The sequence below is a fragment of the Pseudophryne corroboree genome, chromosome 9 (assembly GCF_028390025.1).
Source record: "Pseudophryne corroboree isolate aPseCor3 chromosome 9, aPseCor3.hap2, whole genome shotgun sequence".
Classification (NCBI taxonomy): domain Eukaryota; kingdom Metazoa; phylum Chordata; class Amphibia; order Anura; family Myobatrachidae; genus Pseudophryne; species Pseudophryne corroboree.
Genome location: NC_086452.1, coordinates 398,776,030 through 398,798,817, shown reverse-complemented (window position 1 = coordinate 398,798,817; position 22,788 = coordinate 398,776,030). Strand labels below are relative to the sequence as shown.

General features: G+C 48.0%; 1 protein-coding gene across 1 annotated transcript in view; it reads left to right on the top strand.

The window, feature by feature from the left end:
• The window catches only part of ACOX2 (acyl-CoA oxidase 2), a 235,665-nt gene that overhangs the window by 122,030 nt on the left and 90,847 nt on the right, over positions 1-22,788 (top strand). Inside the window, exon 5 of the mRNA XM_063940885.1 lies at positions 14,098-14,217. Coding sequence (XP_063796955.1) covers positions 14,098-14,217 — 120 coding nt within the window. The remainder of the gene's footprint in view (positions 1-14,097; positions 14,218-22,788) is intronic.

Genomic DNA, 22,788 nt, shown 5'->3' with positions numbered 1-22,788 from the left:
CGATGGTTTGTGTCTGTTTTAATGTCCTCTATACCTGTGTATTTTGCCATTTCTAATAATGCTCTGTGAAAATACTCTGCAGCTGTCTCTGACTCCTTCTGTTTAATGGAGAATATCTTATTCCATTTAGCTACTGCTGGGAAATACTCTTTTAGCTGCAAGTTTATTCTTTTCACATTATCTTGGTTGTACACATCTGTAAGAGGTACATCATGATCTAGTCCGCAATCAGCCAAAAATTGAGTTGCGTCGACATTTGAGGGTAAACATGCTCTCAGCAATATCTGCCAGTCTTTATTGTTGGGCTCTACAGTGTTACCTAAGTCTCTGATGTATTTTTGACTGGCAACTAAGTCTTTTCTAGGGTCAGGAAATTCAGACACTATGGTCCTTAATTCCATTCGGGAAAATGGAGTGTACATGGCGATGTTCCTAATGGGAGTGGCTCCTGATGCGTCTGTTTTCCCATTTGGTACTGCTATTACTCTAACAGGTGTGATTCTAACAACCTCATTCTGTGTAGATTCTACAGGCTGTGGTGAAATAGTTTCAGCATAATGCATGGTGCCATACTTACCAGTTGATACGACCTCACCTATCCCTCCGCTAGGGACCTTTACTAATCTCGTGGGTGGAGCTGTGCCTACTGTGGTCTCTGCTATGGTGGCTGCTAGAGAGAGCGCTGAAATCGTTGCCGATTCGTCCTCTTGATCACACTCCTGAGGAAAGTTCAAAACAGGGTACAACTTGCACGGGTCAATACTTGCATGGGTTAATGAGTTAACATTATCATTAACATTTACACAGTTACTAAGTGATTTTGTGTTACACCTTAGTGCGTCTTTCTCCGTAATCAACTTCTCTCCTGATATATATGGTGGCGGCGGGGCCGTGGCAATTAATTTTCTGTTAGTGCCAGATCCCGCCGCCTGAGCCAAACCTCTCTGTATCTCACCTTCCTGTTGCCACAACTGTAAATAATCATAATGCTGAATTCGTCTCTTTGTTGATTTTATGAGACATATCCTCCTCCTTAAATTTTGTAACACTTCTGTGCTGAAGCTCCCTATTCTTGGGAATTTCTCCCCGTCATGCACAGTCATTCTCTCCCATTCATCACATAAAGTTTCTGTGTGACTTCCATATTTCTCACACATGATATACCTGGCCGACCCAATTGGCCGGACCACTGAATCAACCCGAACCGAGGTTGATCGCCCCCTACCTGAACAAGTGGCCCCCATAGTTCGAAAGTGTTGCTTTATTTAGCCAACCCTTTACGAAAAACCAAATGCCAATAATAGGCTGACGGTGGCGGTTTACCGAGTACCCCACTCACTCGCCCACGCCGACCTATACGACCTGATCACACCGATATGGTGCTGGCGTACTCGACCTAGGGCCCCTATGGAACCTTCGGTTTACTGGAACATATGAGGGTTACCCGCAGGACACTTACTCTTTCCAGTAAAGGTGGGGTTGTTAGATAGTTCCTGAGTGACCAGCGAACTTCCCTTCCAAAAATAAAAAAATTACACAAATCACGTCAGAATGTACAAATAGCGTTTGTGACCACTTTACTCTAATGGTATTAGGTCAGATTACTAACTACTGCACACACTTACGTGCGGTCCAGTCGTTCAGTACACAAATAACTAAGCTTATGTACGGAAAGACCAATGGAATCGAAACTTACGACTGCGAATTCCTTCAGCCAGAGCTTATATGGCCTATATGGGTGTTGCACCAACCCTTTTCGGTGTTGTGCCTGTGAACTGTATAGCGGACTTCCTTGTCGGCTGTACCTGGACCTCCTGGTCTGTTATGACCTCCTGGTCTTGTTACAGTATGACCTCCTGGTCTTGTTACAGTATGACCTCCTGGTCTGCTATACTCTAATGCTCAAAATTGTATTTAACCAGAGATGCCTCCCTAGCCACCGTGCACGTCACTTACACGCATGTACCTCACGAGTACTCGACTTTTCTTGTGGTTCAACCTTTAAAATTGTAAAAACACTCACTCATCACATGTACACTTTTGTTTCTATTTCTATTTCTGCGCAGAAAATTTTCTTCAGCCCAGCTGTGTTACCAATTAGGAGCAGGATCTGTTAATTTAGATTTTGGATTTCCAAAAATAGACTTGCGTTATTTACCGCCTGTTGCTCTATTTATCACGTTGCGTTAAAAATCAACTTATCGTGACTTGAGCTACGTGGGCGTAACCGGACGCTACGTTGCGTAATGAACGCTGCGTGCGTCGGCCTTTGGATTGCGTACGCTAGTCTTTGTTAGAGACACGTGTACGCAAAACAAAGATCCACCGTAACACAATATACTTTTATCAATGTAAACGATCCCTGATCATCTACCGCGTACCCCACTGGCTTTGCCTTATCTCCCAGGCAAACCTGTGTGTTTGTCTACACTTTTAACTATTACCTCTATCCTTAAACTATGAAATAACAGCAAGTCTCTTTTAGCACTTTTCTATCAACTATAAAAACTGGCAGACAGGATGGTGATATACGACAAATGAAATACACAGATGGAAAAGAAGTGCAGATATATATGTATGCGTGCGTATATACGCAAGACAGAAGAAAAATAAACAGTTTAAAAAAAAAAAAAACACAAGCGTTTTGTTCTTACCTCCGGTTCCCGGATTCCTTCAGCACTCGTTATCTAAGCGAAGCAGACGCTTATCCCGTCAGCACTACGAGACAACCTCCCGCCCTTTGCTGAGGGATAATGTCTGCTGATCTACCTAGTGCAGATATGTGAAGGACAGGACGAGCCGCCAATTGATAAAGCTCGAAATTTATCGTATATATAACCCTTTATGAGGTCTAAGAACACTGTACGCTGTTTACTTAAGAAGTACCGTAAGGGTACGCAAGTTGCGTAACGATCGCTCAGCCGTAGGCGAGACGCTCAAGCGTCACGTTCGCTCACGGCCCAGAGATCACAGACAAGCACTCTGTTGGCTATGACTAACGTAATGATTCGCTATGGCGTAGCGGACGCTCGAGACCACGAGGAGATCACCAGCGGCGCAGACGCTCACAACGCTATACCTTTATGTCTAAACCTTTTCTTAATGAAATACACAGAGTACCTTAATGTGAATACAGGGTGTAAGTGCAACCTTGTGTAACCTGACTAACTACAAAACTGCTTGAGCGTCACCGACGCTCAAGTGAACACTTAAAACTATGAGAAAATACACAGATACTGGTTTAGGGTCCAAAGCCTATTATCTGTATTATAACTATTATACTTGCAAAAAGAATCACAGTACAAATGATACACTACAATATAACAGAGACTTCCTAACCAAACTTAATATACAAGAAATACAATACAATGCTATGCTGATCTAATACAATACAATACTAGTCAATGGGAGATACGAGAGAAGGAGAAGGGAGAGAGAGAGAGAGAGAGATATAAATATGAGAGAAATGGCTCACAGAAAGACAATGATTACGGAGAGAAACTTACGCACAAGGGTAAACGATCGCATGCGCCTGGACATCCAGCACCCGATTTTCAGCAATGAGAACCGTTGAAGAGTGAGAGCTGGATGTGGTCGGCCTGCCTATTTATGCCCCACACACAATGCAATCTTACAGTCCCTACAATCCCATTGTCCATTGGACGTCAGAATTTGGCCCTGCATCATAACAAAAGGTCATAGGTTGATTCATACAGGTGGGCTGTGACGATTTCAAACAGCTCAGGTGGGTGGGGAACTAGGTTTCCCGCCGCATACCTGAGTATGAGTAAATAGTAGAAATGGACATAAACTTCTTATGTCCATAACTATTCGCACGAGCGATTAATACGCTCCAAACCAACACCGGAATATTGCTATTTAAATACTCTTCCGATGGGTACCAAACACTACTGCATGACTCCTGTTAGACCCTTCCTACGATACAAAGAGGGATTCCTCAGCTCAGGGACATTCTATATTAACCAAACTTTCAGAATCTATCAAAGGGACCATGATCTACAAACTACATTATTACTGAAAATATGTAACGAATGAGTCGCACGCTACGATTTACATAAACTCTACCGTAAATACGCATACCGTGCGCCCGCGGGTGCACGCTATTGCGGGTATGCGCCTTCACGGGAGAGCGTACGCATGCGCAGCGCAGACCAGTGTGCGGTGCAAATATGGCAACGTGCATAGAGATATTTTTCTGACTTTGACAGAACTCTCAACCTCAAATTCTTCGTGGACAGCCACACACGATCACCCACCTTGAGAGCAGGAACCGCTCTACGCTTCCTATCGGCAAACTTCTTATACCTGAATGAGGCTTTAAGCAGGGCTGCGCGGACGTTCCTCCAGTTATTTGAAAACTGACGCAAGGTGACATCCACTGCTGGAACAGAAGTTGCGGGAAGCGGTTGGAATTCTGGGACTTTAGGGTGGAATCCATAATTAATGAAGAATGGTGTAGAAGAAGATGAGGAATGGTATTGATTGTTGTGGCTGAACTCGGCCCAAGGAAGGAGTTGAACCCAGTCATCTTGAGAGGAAGACACATATATACGGAGGAAGGCCTCCAAGTCCTGATTCACCCTCTCGGTTTGACCATTGGTCTGAGGATGGTAAGCCGTGGAAAACTTTAACTTGACTTGGAGAGCTTGACACAAACTTCGCCAAAATTTGGCTACAAATTGTACTCCACGATCCGAGATGATCTCTTCAGGAAGACCGTGAAGTCGGAAGATCTCTTGTATAAACACTTGAGCCAACTTGGAAGCTGACGGAAGACCGGTGAGAGGGATGAAATGTGCCATCTTGGTGAACCGGTCAACTACCACCCAGATGGTATTAAACTTGTTGCAGATAGGTAGATCGGAAACAAAGTCCATCGACAAATGGGTCCAAGGTCGACGGGGAACAGATAATGGAACCAGTTGCCCCGCAGGCGACTGGCGGGAGACTTTGTGTTGGGCACACTTTGGGCAGGAGGCAATAAATTCCATAACGTCCTTCTTCAGAGTTGGCCACCAGTAGGACCTAGAAATAAATTCAAGGGTTTTCTGAATGCCTGTATGTCCAGCAAAACGGGAAGCATGGGCCCAATGCATGAGCTTCTTCCTTAGAACTGGCTTAACAAAACTTTTCCCTGGTGGAGGCGTAGAGTCCATCCCTACCGTGGAGAATGCCAACGGATTAATAATAGGATGCTTGTCTGCAGACTCGGACTCATTTTCTTGCTCCCATGAGCGGGAAAGGGCATCGGCCTTACGATTCTGAGAACCCGGACAGAACTGGAGTTTAAAGTCAAACCTAGAAAAGAAAAGTGCCCATCTGGCCTGACGAGGATTCAGACATTGTGCGCCTTTGAGATATAAAAGATTTTTGTGGTCGGTAAGTATGGTGATTGAATGGGAAGCTCCCTCCAACAGGTATCTCCACTCCTCCAGAGCGAGCTTGATGGCTAGCAACTCCTGATCGCCAATGGCATAGTTGTGCTCAGCTGGGGAGAACTTCCGGGAGAAGAAACTGCAAGGATGTAGATGTCCATCTTTGGCCCTCTGGGATAACACCGCTCCTACTCCAACGGAGGAGGCATCTACCTCTAAGATTAAAGGAGAGTCGGTGTCGGGCTGTTTCAGAACTGGTGCAGAGATGAACCGTTGCTTCAGAAGGTGAAAGGCCTGTGTAGCTTCCTCGGACCACTTGGACGGATTAGCACCTTTCTTGGTTAATGCAGTGATAGGCGCCACGATGGTGGAAAAGTCTCGTATTAATTTTCTATAATAATTGGCGAACCCTAAGAACCTCTGGACCCCTTTGAGGCTTAAGGGTATAGGCCAATTCTGGATTGCTTGGAGTTTCTCAGGATCCATCTCTAGTCCGGAACCGGACACAATGTAACCTAGAAACGGAATGGTTTTAACTTCAAACACACACTTCTCCAATTTACAATAGAGGTGATTGACACGGAGACGGGAAAGAACCTCTTTTACCCAGAAACGATGATCTTCGAGATTATTAGCAAAGATGAGGATGTCTTCTAGATAAACCACGACATGGCGGTACAAGATGTCCCTGAAAATCTCATTCACGAAGTGCTGGAAGACTGCTGGAGCGTTGCTCAATCCGAAGGGCATGACGAGGTACTCATAATGTCCGTCACGGGTGTTAAAGGCGGTCTTCCACTCGTCACCCTCACGGATTCGGATGAGATTGTAGGCACCCCTCAAGTCCAGCTTTGTGAAAATAGTTGCACCACTAACTCTATCAAAGAGCTCGGTAATCAGGGGTAAAGGGTATCGGTTCTTGACGGTAATGTCGTTCAGACCTCTGTAATCGATGCACGGACGCAGACCACCGTCTTTCTTCTTAACGAAGAAGAAGCCTGCGCCGGCTGGAGAAGAAGATGGTCGGATGAAACCCTTCGCCAGGTTCTCTTTGATGTACTCTTCCATGGAGTGTGTCTCAGGCAGAGACAACGGATAAGTTCGGCCTCGCGGTGGAACCTTCCCTGGAATGAGGTCGATTGGGCAGTCCCATTCTCTATGAGGAGGAAGGATATCAGCAGAGGCTTTACTGAACACGTCCGTGAAGTCTTGATATGGATGAGGCGGAACATCAGATGACCTGGGGAAGGAAGAACAAACAGGAAGAACTTTGGCTAAACAAGTCTCAGCACAGGAGGGACCCCATGCCAGTATTTGCGTAGTCGTCCAGTCAATTGATGGGTTGTGGAGACGGAGCCATGGAAGGCCTAAAACCACTGGATGTGTGGCTCTTGGAATCACTAAAAAAGAAATATACTCAGAATGAAGAACTCCCACTCTCAGACGAACTGGAAGAGTCCTTAAGGAAATGACTGCGTCAAAAATCTTGCTGCCATCCACGGCAGTCAAAGAGATGGACGAGGACAGTCTCTCGATGGGTAGGGACCACCGTTTAACATAAGCTTCGGTTATGAAATTCCCAGCTGCTCCGGAATCAAGGAGGGCAATGACGTTCCTGTAACGTTGAGCAATTTGGAGCGACACTGGGAGGTTACAGTCATGAGGAGATGGAGAGGAGATCATTACTCCTAGCCGGCCCTCTCCTTGGCGAGCTAGGATCTGGAGTTTCCCGGACGTTTGGGACAGGCATTGATAGTGTGCGACGGAGCTGCACAGTAGAGACAGAGAGACTCAGAGAGACGTCTTCGGCGCTCAGCGGGAGATAGACGGGAACGACTAATTTGCATAGGCTCATCCTTGGATGGAGATGGTTGACGAGGAGGAGGAGCAGAAGATTTAGGAGTAAATGATCTTCCTCGCTCGGTTGCTCTCTCTCTGAAACGTAGATCAACCTTCGTGCAAAGAAAAATTAGCACATCCAACTTAGAGGGCAAGTCTCTGGTAGCTAACTCATCCTTGATGCGTTCTGATAAGCCATGCCAGAATGCAGCATACAGGGCCTCGTCGTTCCATGCCAGTTCAGATGCCAGGATTTTAAACTGTATAAGATACTGTCCCACAGTACGTGTTCCCTGGCGTAAACGGAGAATCTCAGATGAAGCAGATGTTATCCGGCCTGGCTCAACGAAGATGCGCCTGAATGTAGCTACAAAGTCAGTATAGGAGGATAGCAGGGGATCAGACTTCTCCCATAAAGGTGATGCCCAGTCAAGGGCTGAGCCACTGAGAAGGGAGATGATATAGGCAATTTTGGTACGGTCACTGAAGAAATTGCCAGGTAGAAGCTCAAAGTGGATTTCACATTGATTGAGAAATCCCCTGCAGAACCTTGGAGATCCATCAAATTTTGCTGGCGTTGGAAGATGAAGATGTGGACTGGAAATGGGTAAGGTGGGTGGGGTTACAGCTGGTGTTACTGTAGTGGACGCACCGGACGTGCCAGGTCCACGGAGGGTCGTTTGAATCCCATCCAGCCGTGTAGAGAGATCCTGGAGACAGCGGATGATGTGGCCCTGTGCAGCCTCCTGATGTTCAAGTCGGGCTGCCAGTTCTTGCATCGGCCTGGCCGCTTGATCCTGGTCTCCGGCTGGATTCATTAGGTCAGTGCTTACTGTCACAACTGAGGGCCTGAGCTGACGGGAGGCAGCCTCAGTTGTAGGGGCTGAGATGTAACGGAACCTGGGAGGTTGTATCAGACCCCTAGACATGTAAGTAACATGTAGAATAACTGCCCGAAGGCGTGACCACGACAACCAGGATAAAAGTCAATGATGTTTATTATGACAAACTCCGTAACACAGCAGCAGTAAAAGGAAACATAAAAGTCAACAGAGGATAAATACAATTCCTGGGTACTACAGGGTGGCAAGGGCCACAGGCACTGGTAGTGTGAGACAGTTCTTATAATCTTCTAGTTGGAAAGTCCTTACCAGGCCTGACTGTAGCAATGGAGAGAACCCAGGATCGTACCAGCTGATGTTCCAGGAAAGGCTGGGCTGCTGAAGGTAAAACGGCTGCTGTGGATACTGGCTGGAACCAGACTATTGTTGGTACGGAGTGGATACTGGCTGGAACCAGTTAAATAATAAACGAACTTGAGAGCGATGAAATAATAATGAAGTTTGGAGTTTGAGAGCGGTGAAATAATAATACCGGTGGAGAGTGGTAAACTGCAGAAAAGGACACCGGCCCTTTAAGAGAAGCTATACACTGCTGGAAGCTGGGCTGGAAGCAGGTGATTGTTTGAGAGCGGTGAAATAATAATACCGGTGGAGAGTGGTAAACTGCAGAAAAGGACACCGGCCCTTTAAGAGAAGCTATACACTGCTGGAAGCTGGGCTGGAAGCAGGTGATTGTTTGAGCTGGAAACAGGTGAGTCCAGAATGGATCGGAGAGTCAGGCTACACCGCAGATGGAATGCTGGTGCGGGTCTCTATAGCAGAAGTCTGGAGACAGGAGCTGGAACCTGGAAGACAACCACAGGAGAGAGACAAACTGGAACTAGGTTAGACAACCAAAGCACTGACGCCCTCCTTGCTCAGGCACAGCATACTTATACCTGCAGCAAGGAAGGGGTTGGCTAGGCAATTATGCAAATCAACAATACAGACAGCAGATTGGTGGAAATAATCAGATGACAAAATCCAAGATGGCTGCGCCCATGCAGACACTTGGAGGGAAGTTTGGTTTGTAATCCATGTGAGAATTGAAACCGTAATGGCGACGCCGGCCACAGGAGACAGGAGACGCCAGACTGACAAGCGCACATTTAACCACGCGGGCACAGCGGAGGCCGCGGCTGATGAAATCACCACTCTGACATTCTGCATGTGGAAACTCAGGAACAGCGGGATCCGGTCCTGAAACGCTGAGCCAGCCTTAGGAGGCATCTGAAGGGTAAGTAATGGCGTCCAGATACCCGGATCGTGACACACGGACACTGACTCCAGTGTCGACGGTGAGGAAACAAACGTATTTTCCAGTAGGGCCACACGTTACATGATCACGGCAATGAAGGAGGTTTTGAACATTTCTGATACTACAAGTACCACAAAAAAGGGTATTATGTGGGGTGTGAAAAAACTACCCGTAGTTTTTCCTGAATCAGATTAATTAAATGAGGTGTGTGATGAAGCGTGGGTTTCCCCCGATAAAAAACTGCTAATTTCTAAAAAATTATTGGCATTATACCCTTTCCCGCCAGAGGTTAGGGCACGTTGGGAAACACCCCCTAGGGTAGATAAGGCGCTCACACGCTTATCAAAACAAGTGGCGTTACCGTCTCCTGATACGGCCGCCCTCAAGGAACCAGCTGATAGGAAGCTGGAAAATATCCTAAAAAGTATATACACGCATACTGGTATTATACTGCGACCAGCAATCGCCTCAGCCTGGATGTGCAGTGCTGGGGTGGCTTGGTCGGATTCCCTGACTGAAAATATTGATACCCTGGACAGGGACAATATATTATTGACTATAGAGCATTTAAAGGATGCATTTCTATATATGCGAGATGCACAGAGGGATATTTGCACTCTGGCATCAAGAGTAAGTGCGATGTCCATTTCTGCCAGAAGAGGGTTATGGACGCGACAGTGGTCAGGTGATGCGGATTCCAAACGGCATATGGAAGTATTGCCGTATAAAGGGGAGGAGTTATTTGGGGTCGGTCTATCGGACCTGGTGGCCACGGCAATGGCTGGGAAATCCACCTTTTTACCCCAGGTCACCTCTCAGCAGAAAAAGATACCGTCTTTTCAGGCTCAGTCCTTTCGTCCCCATAAGGGCAAGCGGGCAAAAGGCCACTCATATCTGCCCCGGGGCAGAGGAAGGGGAAAAAGACTGCAGCAGACAGCCTCTTCCCACGAACAGAAGCCCTCCCCCTCTTCTGCCAAGTCCTCAGCATGACGCTGGGGCCTTACAAGCGGACTCAGGCACGGTGGGGGCCCGTCTCAAGAATTTCAGCGCGCAGTGGGCTCACTCGCAAGTGGACCCCTGGATCCTGCAGGTAGTATCTCAGGGGTACAAATTGGAATTCGAGACGTCTCCCCCTCGCCGGTTCCTGAAGTCTGCTTTACCAACGTCTCCTCCCGACAGGGAGGCGGTATTGGAAGCCATTCACAAGCTGTATTCCCAGCAGGTGATAATCAAGGTACCCCTCCTACAACAGGGAAAGGGGTATTATTCCACGCTGGTTGTGGTACCGAAGCCGGACGGCTCGGTGAGACCCATTTTAAATCTGAAATCCTTGAACACTTACATAAAAAGGTTCAAGTTCAAGATGGAGTCACTCAGAGCAGTGATAGCGAACCTGGAAGAAGGGGACTATATGGTGTCTCTGGACATCAAGGATGCTTACCTCCATGTCCCAATTTGCCCTTCTCACCAAGGGTACCTCAGGTTTGTGGTACAGAACTGTCACTATCAGTTTCAGACGCTGCCGTTTGGATTGTCCACGGCACCCCGGGTCTTTACCAAGGTAATGGCCGAAATGATGATTCTTCTTCGAAGAAAAGGCGTCTTAATTATCCCTTACTTGGACGATCTCCTGATAAGGGCAAGGTCCAGAGAACAGTTAGAGGTCGGAGTAGCACTATCTCAAGTAGTACTACGACAGCACGGATGGATTCTAAATATTCCAAAATCGCAGCTGATTCCGACGACACGTCTGCTGTTCCTAGGGATGATTCTGGACACAGTACAGAAAAAGGTGTTTCTCCCGGAGGAGAAAGCCAGGGAGTTATCCGACCTAGTCAGGAACCTCCTAAGACCAGGCCAAGTGTCAGTGCATCAATGCACAAGGGTCCTGGGAAAGATGGTGGCTTCTTACGAAGCGATTCCATTCGGCAGATTCCACGCAAGAACTTTTCAGTGGGATCTGCTGGACAAATGGTCCGGATCGCATCTTCAAATGCATCAGCGGATAACCCTGTCTCCAAGGACAAGGGTGTCTCTCCTGTGGTGGTTACAGAGTGCTCATCTCCTAGAGGGCCGCAGATTCGGCATTCAGGATTGGGTCCTGGTGACCACGGATGCCAGCCTGAGAGGCTGGGGAGCAGTCACACAGGGAAAAAATTTCCAGGGCTTGTGGTCAAGCATGGAAACGTCACTTCACATAAATATCCTGGAACTAAGGGCCATTTACAATGCCCTAAGTCAGGCAAGGCCTCTGCTTCAGGGTCAGCCGGTGTTGATCCAGTCGGACAACATCACGGCAGTCGCCCACGTAAACAGACAGGGCGGCACAAGAAGCAGGAGGGCAATGACGGAAGTTGCAAGGATTCTTCGCTGGGCGGAAAATCATGTGATAGCACTGTCAGCAGTGTTCATTCCGGGAGTGGACAACTGGGAAGCAGACTTCCTCAGCAGACACGATCTTCACCCGGGGGAGTGGGGACTTCACCCAGAAGTCTTCCACATGATTGTGAACCGTTGGGAAAAACCAAAGGTGGACATGATGGCGTCCCGCCTCAACAAAAAACTGGACAGATATTGCGCCAGGTCAAGGGACCCTCAGGCAATAGCTGTGGACGCTCTGGTAACACCGTGGGTGTACCAGTCAGTATATGTGTTCCCTCCTCTGCCTCTCATACCCAAGGTACTGAGAATCATAAGAAGGAGAGGTGTAAAGACTATACTCGTGGCTCTGGATTGGCCAAGAAGGACTTGGTACCCGGAAATTCAAGAGATGCTCACGGAAGACCCGTGGCCACTACCTCTAAGAAAGGACCTGCTCCAGCAGGGACCATGTCTGTTCCAAGACTTACCGCGGCTGCGTTTGACGGCATGGCGGTTGAACGCCGGATCCTGAAGGAAAAAGGCATTCCGGATGAAGTTATCCCTACCCTGATCAAAGCCAGGAAGGATGTAACTGTGCAACATTATCACCGTATTTGGCGTAAATATGTTGCGTGGTGTGAGGCCAGGAAGGCCCCTACAGAGGAATTTCAACTGGGTCGATTCCTGCATTTCCTGCAAACAGGACTGTCTATGGGCCTCAAATTAGGGTCCATTAAGGTTCAAATTTCGGCCCTGTCAATATTCTTCCAAAAAGAACTAGCTTCAGTTCCTGAAGTTGAGACGTTTGTCAAGGGGGTACTGCATATACAGCCTCCTTTTGTGTCTCCAGTGGCACCTTGGGATCTCAATGTAGTTTTGGGATTCATAAAATCACATTGGTTTGAACCACTCACCACTGTGGACTTAAAATATCTCACATGGAAAGTGGTAATGCTGTTAGCCCTGACTTCAGCCAGGCGTGTATCAGAATTGGCGGCTTTATCCTATAAAAGCCCTTACCTAATTTTTCATACGGACAGGGCAGAATTGAGGACTCGTCCTCAATTTCTCCCTAAGGTGGTTTCAGCATTTCACTTAAACCAGCCTATTGTGGTGCCTGCGGCTACTAGGGACTTGGAGGATTCCAAGTTGCTGGACGTAGTCAGGGCCCTGAAAATATATGTTTCCAGGACGGCTGGAGTCAGAAAATCTGACTCGCTGTTTATCCTGTATGCACCCAACAAGCTGGGTGCCCCTGCTTCTAAGCAGACGATTGCTCGTTGGATTTGTAGTACAATTCAGCTTGCACATTCTGTGGCAGGCCTGCCACAGCCAAAATCTGTAAAAGCCCATTCCACACGGAAAGTGGGCTCATCTTGGGCGGCTGCCCGAGGGGTCTCGGCTTTACAACTTTGCCGAGCAGCTACTTGGTCAGGGGCAAATACGTTTGCAAAATTCTACAAATTTGATACCCTGGCTGAGGAGGACCTGGAGTTCTCTCATTCGGTGCTGCAGAGTCATCCGCACTCTCCCGCCCGTTTGGGAGCTTTGGTATAATCCCCATGGTCCTTTCGGAGTCCCCAGCATCCACTAGGACGTTAGAGAAAATAAGAATTTACTTACCGATAATTCTATTTCTCATAGTCCGTAGTGGATGCTGGGCGCCCATCCCAAGTGCGGATTGTCTGCAATACTTGTACATAGTTATTGTTACAAAAATCGGGTTATTATTGTTGTGAGCCATCTTTTCAGAGGCTCCTCTGTTATCATGCTGTTAACTGGGTTCAAATCACAAGTTGTACGGTGTGATTGGTGTGGCTGGTATGAGTCTTACCCGGGATTCAAAATCCTTCCTTATTGTGTACGCTCGTCCGGGCACAGTGTCCTAACTGAGGCTTGGAGGAGGGTCATGGGGGGAGGAGCCAGTGCACACAAGGTAGTCCTAAAGCTTTTACTTTTGTGCCCAGTCTCCTGCGGAGCCGCTATTCCCCATGGTCCTTTCGGAGTCCCCAGCATCCACTACGGACTATTAGAAATCGAATTATCGGTAAGTAAATTCTTATTTGAATGCCATTTTAGGGACTCAGTCTTCTGGATAATTAAGCCTACCTGTTTATTTAGTTCCTCTTCTGAGACACGTTATATTCATACATTTTATATTTGTTCTTGTGTTTTGTTTAAATTTTAGATAAGAATAATGTACTTTAAGGTTTTGTTAAATGAACAACTAGATCATACATCTGTAAAAAAACCATTGTTCTTAATACAAAACTTTGTCGCCCCTATAAACCAACGATGTCTGATTATTACTGGCCACATTGTAACTTATGGTATTCATTTTTGTGTTTTCTGACATGTTCAGTGGGGAAGACCTGCACCCATGCTGTGGTCCTGGCCCAACTACATACCAAAGGAAAGGCACATGGCATGCATCCATTCATAGTCCAGGTCCGAAGTCTCAGGGACCACACACCTCTCCCAGGTAACATTAAGTCTTCTGTATAAGTTCTAAAGCATCCAAGTACTTATCAGACTATGGATAGAGCTATTTTTCTACAGTGGTCCATCATTTTATCTTGGCTGTTAAATCAGTTTGGCAGTATCCATTCATGTTAATAAATAGCAATTGTATTGGAATGAGAATGTTTTTAAAGAATGACCTATGCTCACATGTTTCTGCTGCGGGGTACACTGGGCTCCACAAGGATGGACAATGGGGTGTAGAGTAGGCTCTTGATCCGAGGGCACCAACAGGCTCAAAAGATTTCACTGTTCCCAAGATGCACAGCGCCGCCTTCCTGCACAGGAGCTCAGTTTTGTAGATGGTGCTGCAGATAGCAGGCACTTAACAGAGGTGCTGCTCCTGGCAGCCCTAAGAAGAGCTTTTTAGAAGAAAAGTGAAGACTTCAAGGGCTGCAGCAGTGTGTAGATGTCAGGAGACATTCACTGCTGCAGCTCCATCTCTCCCTAGCAGCGCTGTACACTCCCGCGCCCTGGTTGCCGGGTAACTACAGCGGTTGGCTCCGGTTTTCCTCCCTTCCTGGAGAGTACCTTCACTGTAATGATGTGCGGTGCGCGTTGACGTCATCGCGCACCGCACAGCAAAGGTCCTCTCCACGAAGGGAACTAAACGCTTAGCGTCTAGTTTACCTTCGTGGAGAGGACCTTTGCTGTGCGGTGCGCGATGACATCATCGCGCACCGCACATCCTACAACAGTACAGGGGGTGTAACTGACCACGCCCCCTGTATGAAGCCACGCCCCCTAATGACGCCCGGGGCGCCAGAAGCCCCGGAACCGGCCCTGCCCGCAGTACCAGGTGGTTATGCCAGCAGAGGGGATAAGGCTTAGACCTGGAGCCCCTCCCCCAGCCCCAGGGCGCCATTTACAGTACATGTTCCCTCCCTGGAGCTGCATATCTGTCGCTCCCTCACTCCCAGTCAGTGTTTGGGCGCCATTTCTCTCAGCTACACTGTTCCTGGGACTGCTTGGGCAAATCCTCCTTTGTAAAGCCACCTGATAGTCAGCGTTGTGCCTTTATAAGACACTTAAGTATTCTACATGTCATTTAGACAGTGATAGTTAAGAAAAAGTGCATTTAGTCAGGGTTCTCTGGTACAAGTACCCTGGGATATACATCCAGTTTTTACTGTGCAGTGTTATATCTATTGTTTACATAGCTGTATATAAGCTAGTCCAGTGCAGTATTATTGTGTGTAATAACCTCTGCATTGTACAACTGTGACTATATGTGGCAGTACGGATGGTGTAATGGTTAGCATTACTGCCTCACAGCACTGAGGTCATGGGTTCAATTCCCACCATGGCCCTAACTGTGTGGAGTTTGTATATTCTCCCCGTACTTGCGTGGGTTTCCTCCGGGTACTCCGGTTTCCTCCCACAATCCAAAAATATACTGGTAGGTTAATTGGCTCCCAACAAAATTAACCCTAGCATGAATGTGTGTGCGTGTACATGTGATAGGGAATATAGATTGTAAGCTCAACTGGGACAGGGACTGATGTGAATGGCCAAATATTCTCTGTAAAGCGCTGCGGAATATGTGTGCGCTATATAAATAACTGGTAATAATAAAATAATATATGTGTGTGCATTAGCTTGCTGGGTGATTTTCATTTCGTGTTTCTCACTCAACTTGCTATCCCTATATTCTATAACCTGAGGGGGCTTGGTGCGTCAGGTTTATGATACGGTAATATAGGATATTCACGAAATATACTTTAATTGTATTTTTTTTATGTGATTCTAGTCACTGTATCTCTCCTGTGTCCCTGCATGTGCTGACTACATTAAGCAGGGGTTTGGGTCAGGTATTGTGCTGCTGACAATTGTACTGTGTTACCTGATATTGCAATTTATATCATGTCTGCGTATGAGGGTAACGGGTCTGGGGCCGAACACACTACCAGTGTTGCTGACACCACAGATACCTATGAGGAGAATATAGCAGCTGAGGGCTCTGGTTCTGGGGGTTCCTTGCCTCTGCAACGGGGGTCCATAATGACCCACCGTGAGCTACTTTCTCCACACTTCTGAATACGCTAGTTAATAAACTAACGACCCCTATGGGACCTCCTATGCCGGTTCAGCCAGGGCCGGATTAAGCCCTTGGGGGGCCCAGGGCACCCAAGACAGGGGGCCCCCCACCAGCAACCACCATCCGCAGGGGCAAAAGCAGGATTCGGAAGGGGGTTTCCTTTGATGCACGCACGTGTGTGTGTGTGTGTGTGTGTGTGTGTGTGTGTGTGTGTGTGTGTGTGTGTGTGTGTGTATATATATATATATAGATAGATAGATAGATAGATAGATAGATACAGTGGTCGAGGTGGAAATTTTGAAGTGAAGGTATGCAAAAGTCAAGGACACAATTATGCACGCGCAGGGGGTGCGGTCACACAAAAAGGGGGGGGTAACACAAAAGGGGGCGTGACCAGTGTAGTAGAACCCCTTAAACTATCTAGTACTGGTGCCCCTTTCACCTTAATAGCACACGGTACGAGCTGAAATTCACATTATAGCACACGGTATGAGCCGAAATTCACATTATAGCACACTGAATGAGCCGAAATTCACATTGTAGCACACTGAATGAGCCGAAATCCACATTCTAGCACACTGAATGAACCAAAATTCACATTGTAGCACACTGAATGAGCCGAAATCCACATTCTAGCACACTGAATGAACCAAAATTCACATTGTAGCACACTGAATGAGACGAAATTCACAGTGTAGCACACTGACTGAGCCGAAATTCACATTGTAGCACACTGAATGAGCCGAAACTCACATTGTAGCACACTGAATGAGCCGAAATTCACCCTGTAGCACACTGAATGAGCCGAAACTCACATTATAGTACACTGAATGAGCCGAAATTCACATTGTAGCACACTGACTGAGCTGAAATTCACAATGTAGCACACTGAATGAGCCGAAATTCACATTGTAGCACACTGAATGAGCCGAAATTCACAGTGTAGCACACTGACTGAGCCGAAACTCACATTGTAGCACACTGAATGAGCCGAAATTCACATTGTAGCACACTGAATGAGCCGAAACTCACATTGTAGCACACTGAATGAGCCGAAATTCACATTGTAGCACACTGAATGAGCCGAAACTCACATTATAGTACACTGAATGAGCCGAAATTCACATTGTAGCACACTGACTGAGCTGAAATTCACAATGTAGCACACTGAATGAGCCGAAATTCACATTGTAGCACACTGAATGAGCCGAAATTCACATTGAAGCACACTGAATGAGCCGAAACTCACATTGTAGCACACTGAATGAGCCGAAATTCACATTGTAGCACACTGAATGAGCCGAAACTCACATTGTAGCACACTGAATGAGCCGAAATTCACATTGTAGCACACTGAATGAGCCGAAATTCACATTGTAGCACACTGAATGAGCTGAAATTGTGACAGCAGGGAAAGAGAGTGACGACAGGGAGAGAGAGTAACGACAGGGAGAGAGAGTGACGACAGTGACAGCAGGGAGAGAGAGAGAGTGACGACAGTGACAGCAGGGAGAGAGAGAGTGACGACAGTGACAGCTGGGAGAGAGAGAGTGACAGTAGGGACAGGGAAGGTAACGACAGGGAGAGAGGTGACAGCAGGGGAACATTACCACATTTGTTGCGGGTGAGCGGCGGGTGGCTGGCGGTGGTGAACGGTGGGAGGCTGGCTGCCGTGAGTGGCTGGCGGTGGGCGGCTGTGAGCTAGTACAGCGCTGTACACAGCCGCTGGCTGCCGCGCATGGACGTGGAGCAACATGTGCAGCAGGATGGCCACTTCCTTCGCCTCCTGCTGCACTTTAATTTCCTCATTTTGTATACCGCCCCACTTCGACCATTATATATATATATATATATATATATATATATACTCCAAAAGTATGTCACTCAGTGGGCTTCTTAATCACATATCACAAACGCCAGCTAGTTCAGCAACGTTTTGGGTTTTATTTACCCTTTGTCAAACAGCACATATACGACAAAAGGGTAAATAAAACCCGAAACGTTGCTGAACTAGCTGGCGTTTGTGATATGTGATTAAGAAGCCCGCTGAGTGCCATACTATTGGAGGTTATGTGAAGGCAGTGTAAAGAGAACCACGGCTGCTGATTAAGGAGAGGGAGTGGCGGCCAATCGATTTTGTAAATTTATATATATATATATATATATATATATATGTGACTCTGTTCCAATCAGCGGCACTCGGAGACTTGTAGAATATCATAAAACGTGCTTTAATAAGTCATGGTGACAATCACCATGATTTATTAAAGCACGTTTTATGATATTCTACAAGTCTCCGAGTGCCGCTGATTGGAACAGAGTCGCCTATGAAAATGGATCTCCAGAGGGCACCGGAGCATGTAATCACCAGCTAGGTGAGTGCCGATCCGTCCGCAGCATCTATATATATATATATATATATATATATATATATATATACACACACACACACGTTACATACAACTCATACCCCCACATACACACAAATACATAACATACACATAAAACACATACACACACATAGAAAATATACACATATACATACTGTATACACTAATAGAACATATATACACATACATACAGTATACATATATAGAGCACAAACTGTGCACACACTTACATGGAAGCCTGCCCTGAGTAAAGGGGTGAGGACTGAGGATGCCACAGCCAGGAGATATTGCTGGGTGCCAGGGACACAGTTCACCATTAGGCCCCGCCCCCACGGCAAAAATGCCGCGATTCGCGGGTCGCCGGGGAGGGGGCGGAGCCAATATGACGTGAATCTATAACAATGATCTCATATTAGCTCCTCCCCCTCTGCTCCGACCCCCAAATCGCGGTATACAGCTACAAGGGGGCGGAGCTCCGAAAGCCTGCCGTAGCGCCGGACAGCGGGCATTGAAAACAAAAAAACATTTGGGCCACCCCCCTATTCTCTCTCTCTTCCCCCCCCCCCTACCCCAGCTCCACGCTGCAGCAGGGAGGAGAAGACTCCCGGCTGCTGGGGAGGGAGGATTCCGAGCTGCCAGCAGGTGTGTGATGTCCCGCTCGCCGCTGTTTCATGTGGCTCCCTCCCCACGGGTCAGCGGCTGATACAGGGCAGAGGGAACAGCAGCACCAGAGCGGTGCAGAGCAGCTTCGGCTGGGGGGCCCCTTATGCCAGGGGGGCCCAGGGGTACTGACCCCCTTGGCACCCCCCTTAATCCGGCTCTGGGTTCAGCCGTATATGGTCCCTGTGGCTAACCCGCCGTGGGCAGATAACTTGTCCGCTCAATTGAAGAAATTTATCCAGTCACTGACTACTAAAAGGTCTAGCCCTCGCTCGCCTAAGACCAAGGGGTCCTCTAAGCGAGCTATTGTCTCCTCACGATCCATTGCTGTCACTGACACCTCGTCTGATGAAGATGGCGCTTACACTGACCCCACAGTTTCTGACACAGTAAATGCTGAGGGGGATAGTGGTTCACAAGTGGATGTTCCTGATCTTTTGGAGGCTATTAAGTTGATCCTACAGATTACGGATGATCCCGAGACATCCGTCCCTCCTAAGAAACCAGATAGGTTCAAGCATCAGAAGGTGGTTAAACAAGTTTTACCTCATTCTGATCACCTGGTGGATATACGTCAGGAACCCTGGGAAAATCCAGGTAAGAAGTTCGTGCCTCATAAGAAGCTGCTTGCTCCATATCCCCTCGCGCCAGAGCTTTCTAAAAATTGGGAGACACCTCCTCCAGTGGACTCGCATGTGGCAAGGATGGTGGTTTCCTCAGCTCTACCTGTCACTACTGTCACGTCTCTGAAAGAGCCTACGGATAAACGTGTGGAGGGTTGTCTGAAAGCGATTTACACCCTCACGGGTGCTGCGCAAAGGCCCACTATTGCAGCGACATGGGCTGCAGAAGCTATTGAAGCGTGGGCCCTAGAGTTGGAAGCTGAACTTTTTTCTGACCATGCTAGACAATGCTTATCATATATTGTAACAGCTGCCGATGTTCTGGCAGCTAAGGCTTCTACTACGTCAGTCCTGGCTCGCCGGATATTGTGGCTGCGATCCTGGTCCATGGATCTGGATTCTAGAAAAACCCTGGAGGTACTCCCTTTTAAGGGAGATATCCTGTTTGGAGAAGACTTAAATAAGATAGTGGCTGATCTGGCTACTGCCAAAACGGCCTGTCTGCCAAGTACCGCTCCTTCTGTGACAAAGGCTAAAAGTACTTCCTTTCGTCCCTTTCGTCCTTCAGGTAAAGCAAAAGGTCAGGCATACCACAAACAGGCCCGCACTTCCAAACCTGGTAAGCCAAAGCCCAAAAGAGCCTGGGCTGCCCATCAGCCAGCTTCCAAGACTGATAAGCCTGCCGCATGACGGGGCGGGCCTCCCCCTGGGGGACCCCAGGGTGGGGGGCCGGCTTCTAGGGTATACCCAGGAATGGTTGAAGACCACTTCAGATGCATGGGTATGGGAAGTCGTTACTCGAGGTTACGCCATAGCCTTCAAAAACCGTCCCCCTCATCGATTTTGCCTGACAGACGTCCCTGCGGATCAAATCAAGGCAAAGACTCTGCATTCGGTGGTACAGACCCTCCTGTACACAGGAGTGGTGGTACAAGTGCCTCTTGTTCAGAGAGGCCAGGGGTACTACTCTCCGCTGTTTCTAGTTCCGAAGCCGAATGGGTCTTTTCGGCCCATTCTCAACCTCAAGGCACTGAACAAGTTTGTGAAAATTTCCAAGTGCCGTATGGAAACCCTTCGTTCTATAGTTCTGGCCTTGGAAGCTGGGGACTATATGGTCTCCCTGGATATACAGGATGCTTACCTGCATGTTCCTATAGCGGTGTCGCATCAACAGTATCTGAGGTATGCGGTTGGCAACCTCCACTACCAGTTATGGGCGTTACCTTTTGGTTTAACTACGGCCCCGCAAGTTTTTACCAAAGTAATGGCGGTGCTCCGCCATCAAGGGGTCAGGATCGTACCGTATCTGGACGACTTGTTGATCCTGGCAAATTCGCTGGAAATTCTCCTACATCATCTACATCTGACTGTCCGGTTTCTGCAAGCCCACGGGTGGCTCATCAACTGGAAGAAATCCTCCCTGGTCCCTGCTTGGAGCATGGTGCACCTGGGAGCGCTGTTGGACACTCACAACCAGCGGTTGTTTTTGTCTCAGGAGAAAGTCCTGAAGCTTCAGGACAGGATTCGTTGCTTCCTCTCTCATCCGCAAGTGTCGATTCATTCGGCGATGCTGGGCCTCATAGTGTCAGCATTCGACATGGTGGAGTATGCTCAATTCAGTTGAGCAGGGGTCGTCCTTTCTGGATACCCGACTGGGTCCTGTTGACGACAGATGGCAGTCTATGGGGTTGGGGCGCGGTGTTGGAGCAACACTCCCTTCAGGGTCGGTGGACCAAGGAGGAGTCTCTCCTTCCGATCAACATTCTGGAATTGCGCGCGGTCTTCAATGCATTTAACCTGGCCTAGCATTTAATACAAAACCGTCCTGTTCAAGTACAGTCGGACAACGCCACCACAGTGGCTTACATAAACCATCAAGGCGGCACTCAAAGCCGCCTGGCAATGAAGGAAGTCTTGCGGATTCTTCAATGGGCAGAACGCCATCTGCCAGCAACATCGGCAATATTCATTCCGGGATTCCTGAATTGGGAAGCGGACTTTCTCAGTCGTCAGGATGTGCATGCCGGCGAGTGGGGCCTCCATCCAGAAGTGTTTCAACTCCTCGTGGAAAGGTGGGGTCTTCCAGATAAGGATCTGATGGCGTCTTGACACAATCACAAGTTTCCGTCTTCGGAGCAAGGACAAGGGATCCTCAAGCAGCATTCGTGGATGCGCTGGCGGTGCCGTGGAGGTTTCGGCTGCCGTACGTGTTCCCTCCGGTGTCCCTTCTGCCCAGGGTAATTCGGAAGTTCTTGCTTCTCATAGCTCCAGCGTGGCCCAGACGTCACTTGTTCTCAGACCTTCAGGGCCTCTCGTCAGAACATCCAATTCTACTTCCACAACGCCCAGACCTACTCATTCAGGGCCCCTGTGTCTACCAGAACCTGGCCCGGCTGTTTTTGACGGCGTGGCATATCCAACCCCCCTATGTCCCGCCCGGGGCTCCTTGGGATTTGTCAGTGGTTTTGGAGGTGTTGCAAGAGTCCCCATTTGAACCTCTTGGCTCAGCTGACCTTAAGTGGCTTTCTCTTAAGGTGGTGTTTTTGCTGGCTATTGCCTCCGCTAGAAGAGTGTTGGATTTGGGTGCCTTGTCCTGTAGTTCCCCATATCTGATTTTTCACCGTGACCGGGCGGTCCTTAGGACTCGTCCCGGATATTTACCTAAGGTGGTTTCTTCGTTTCACCTTAACCAGGAGATTGTGGTTCCGGCCCTTGTATCTTCTGACTTGTCTCCCAAAGAACGGTCTTTGGATGTGGTACGGGCTCTCCGTATCTACGTACAGAGAACGGCTTCTCTTAGAAAATCGGATTCTCTTTGTTTT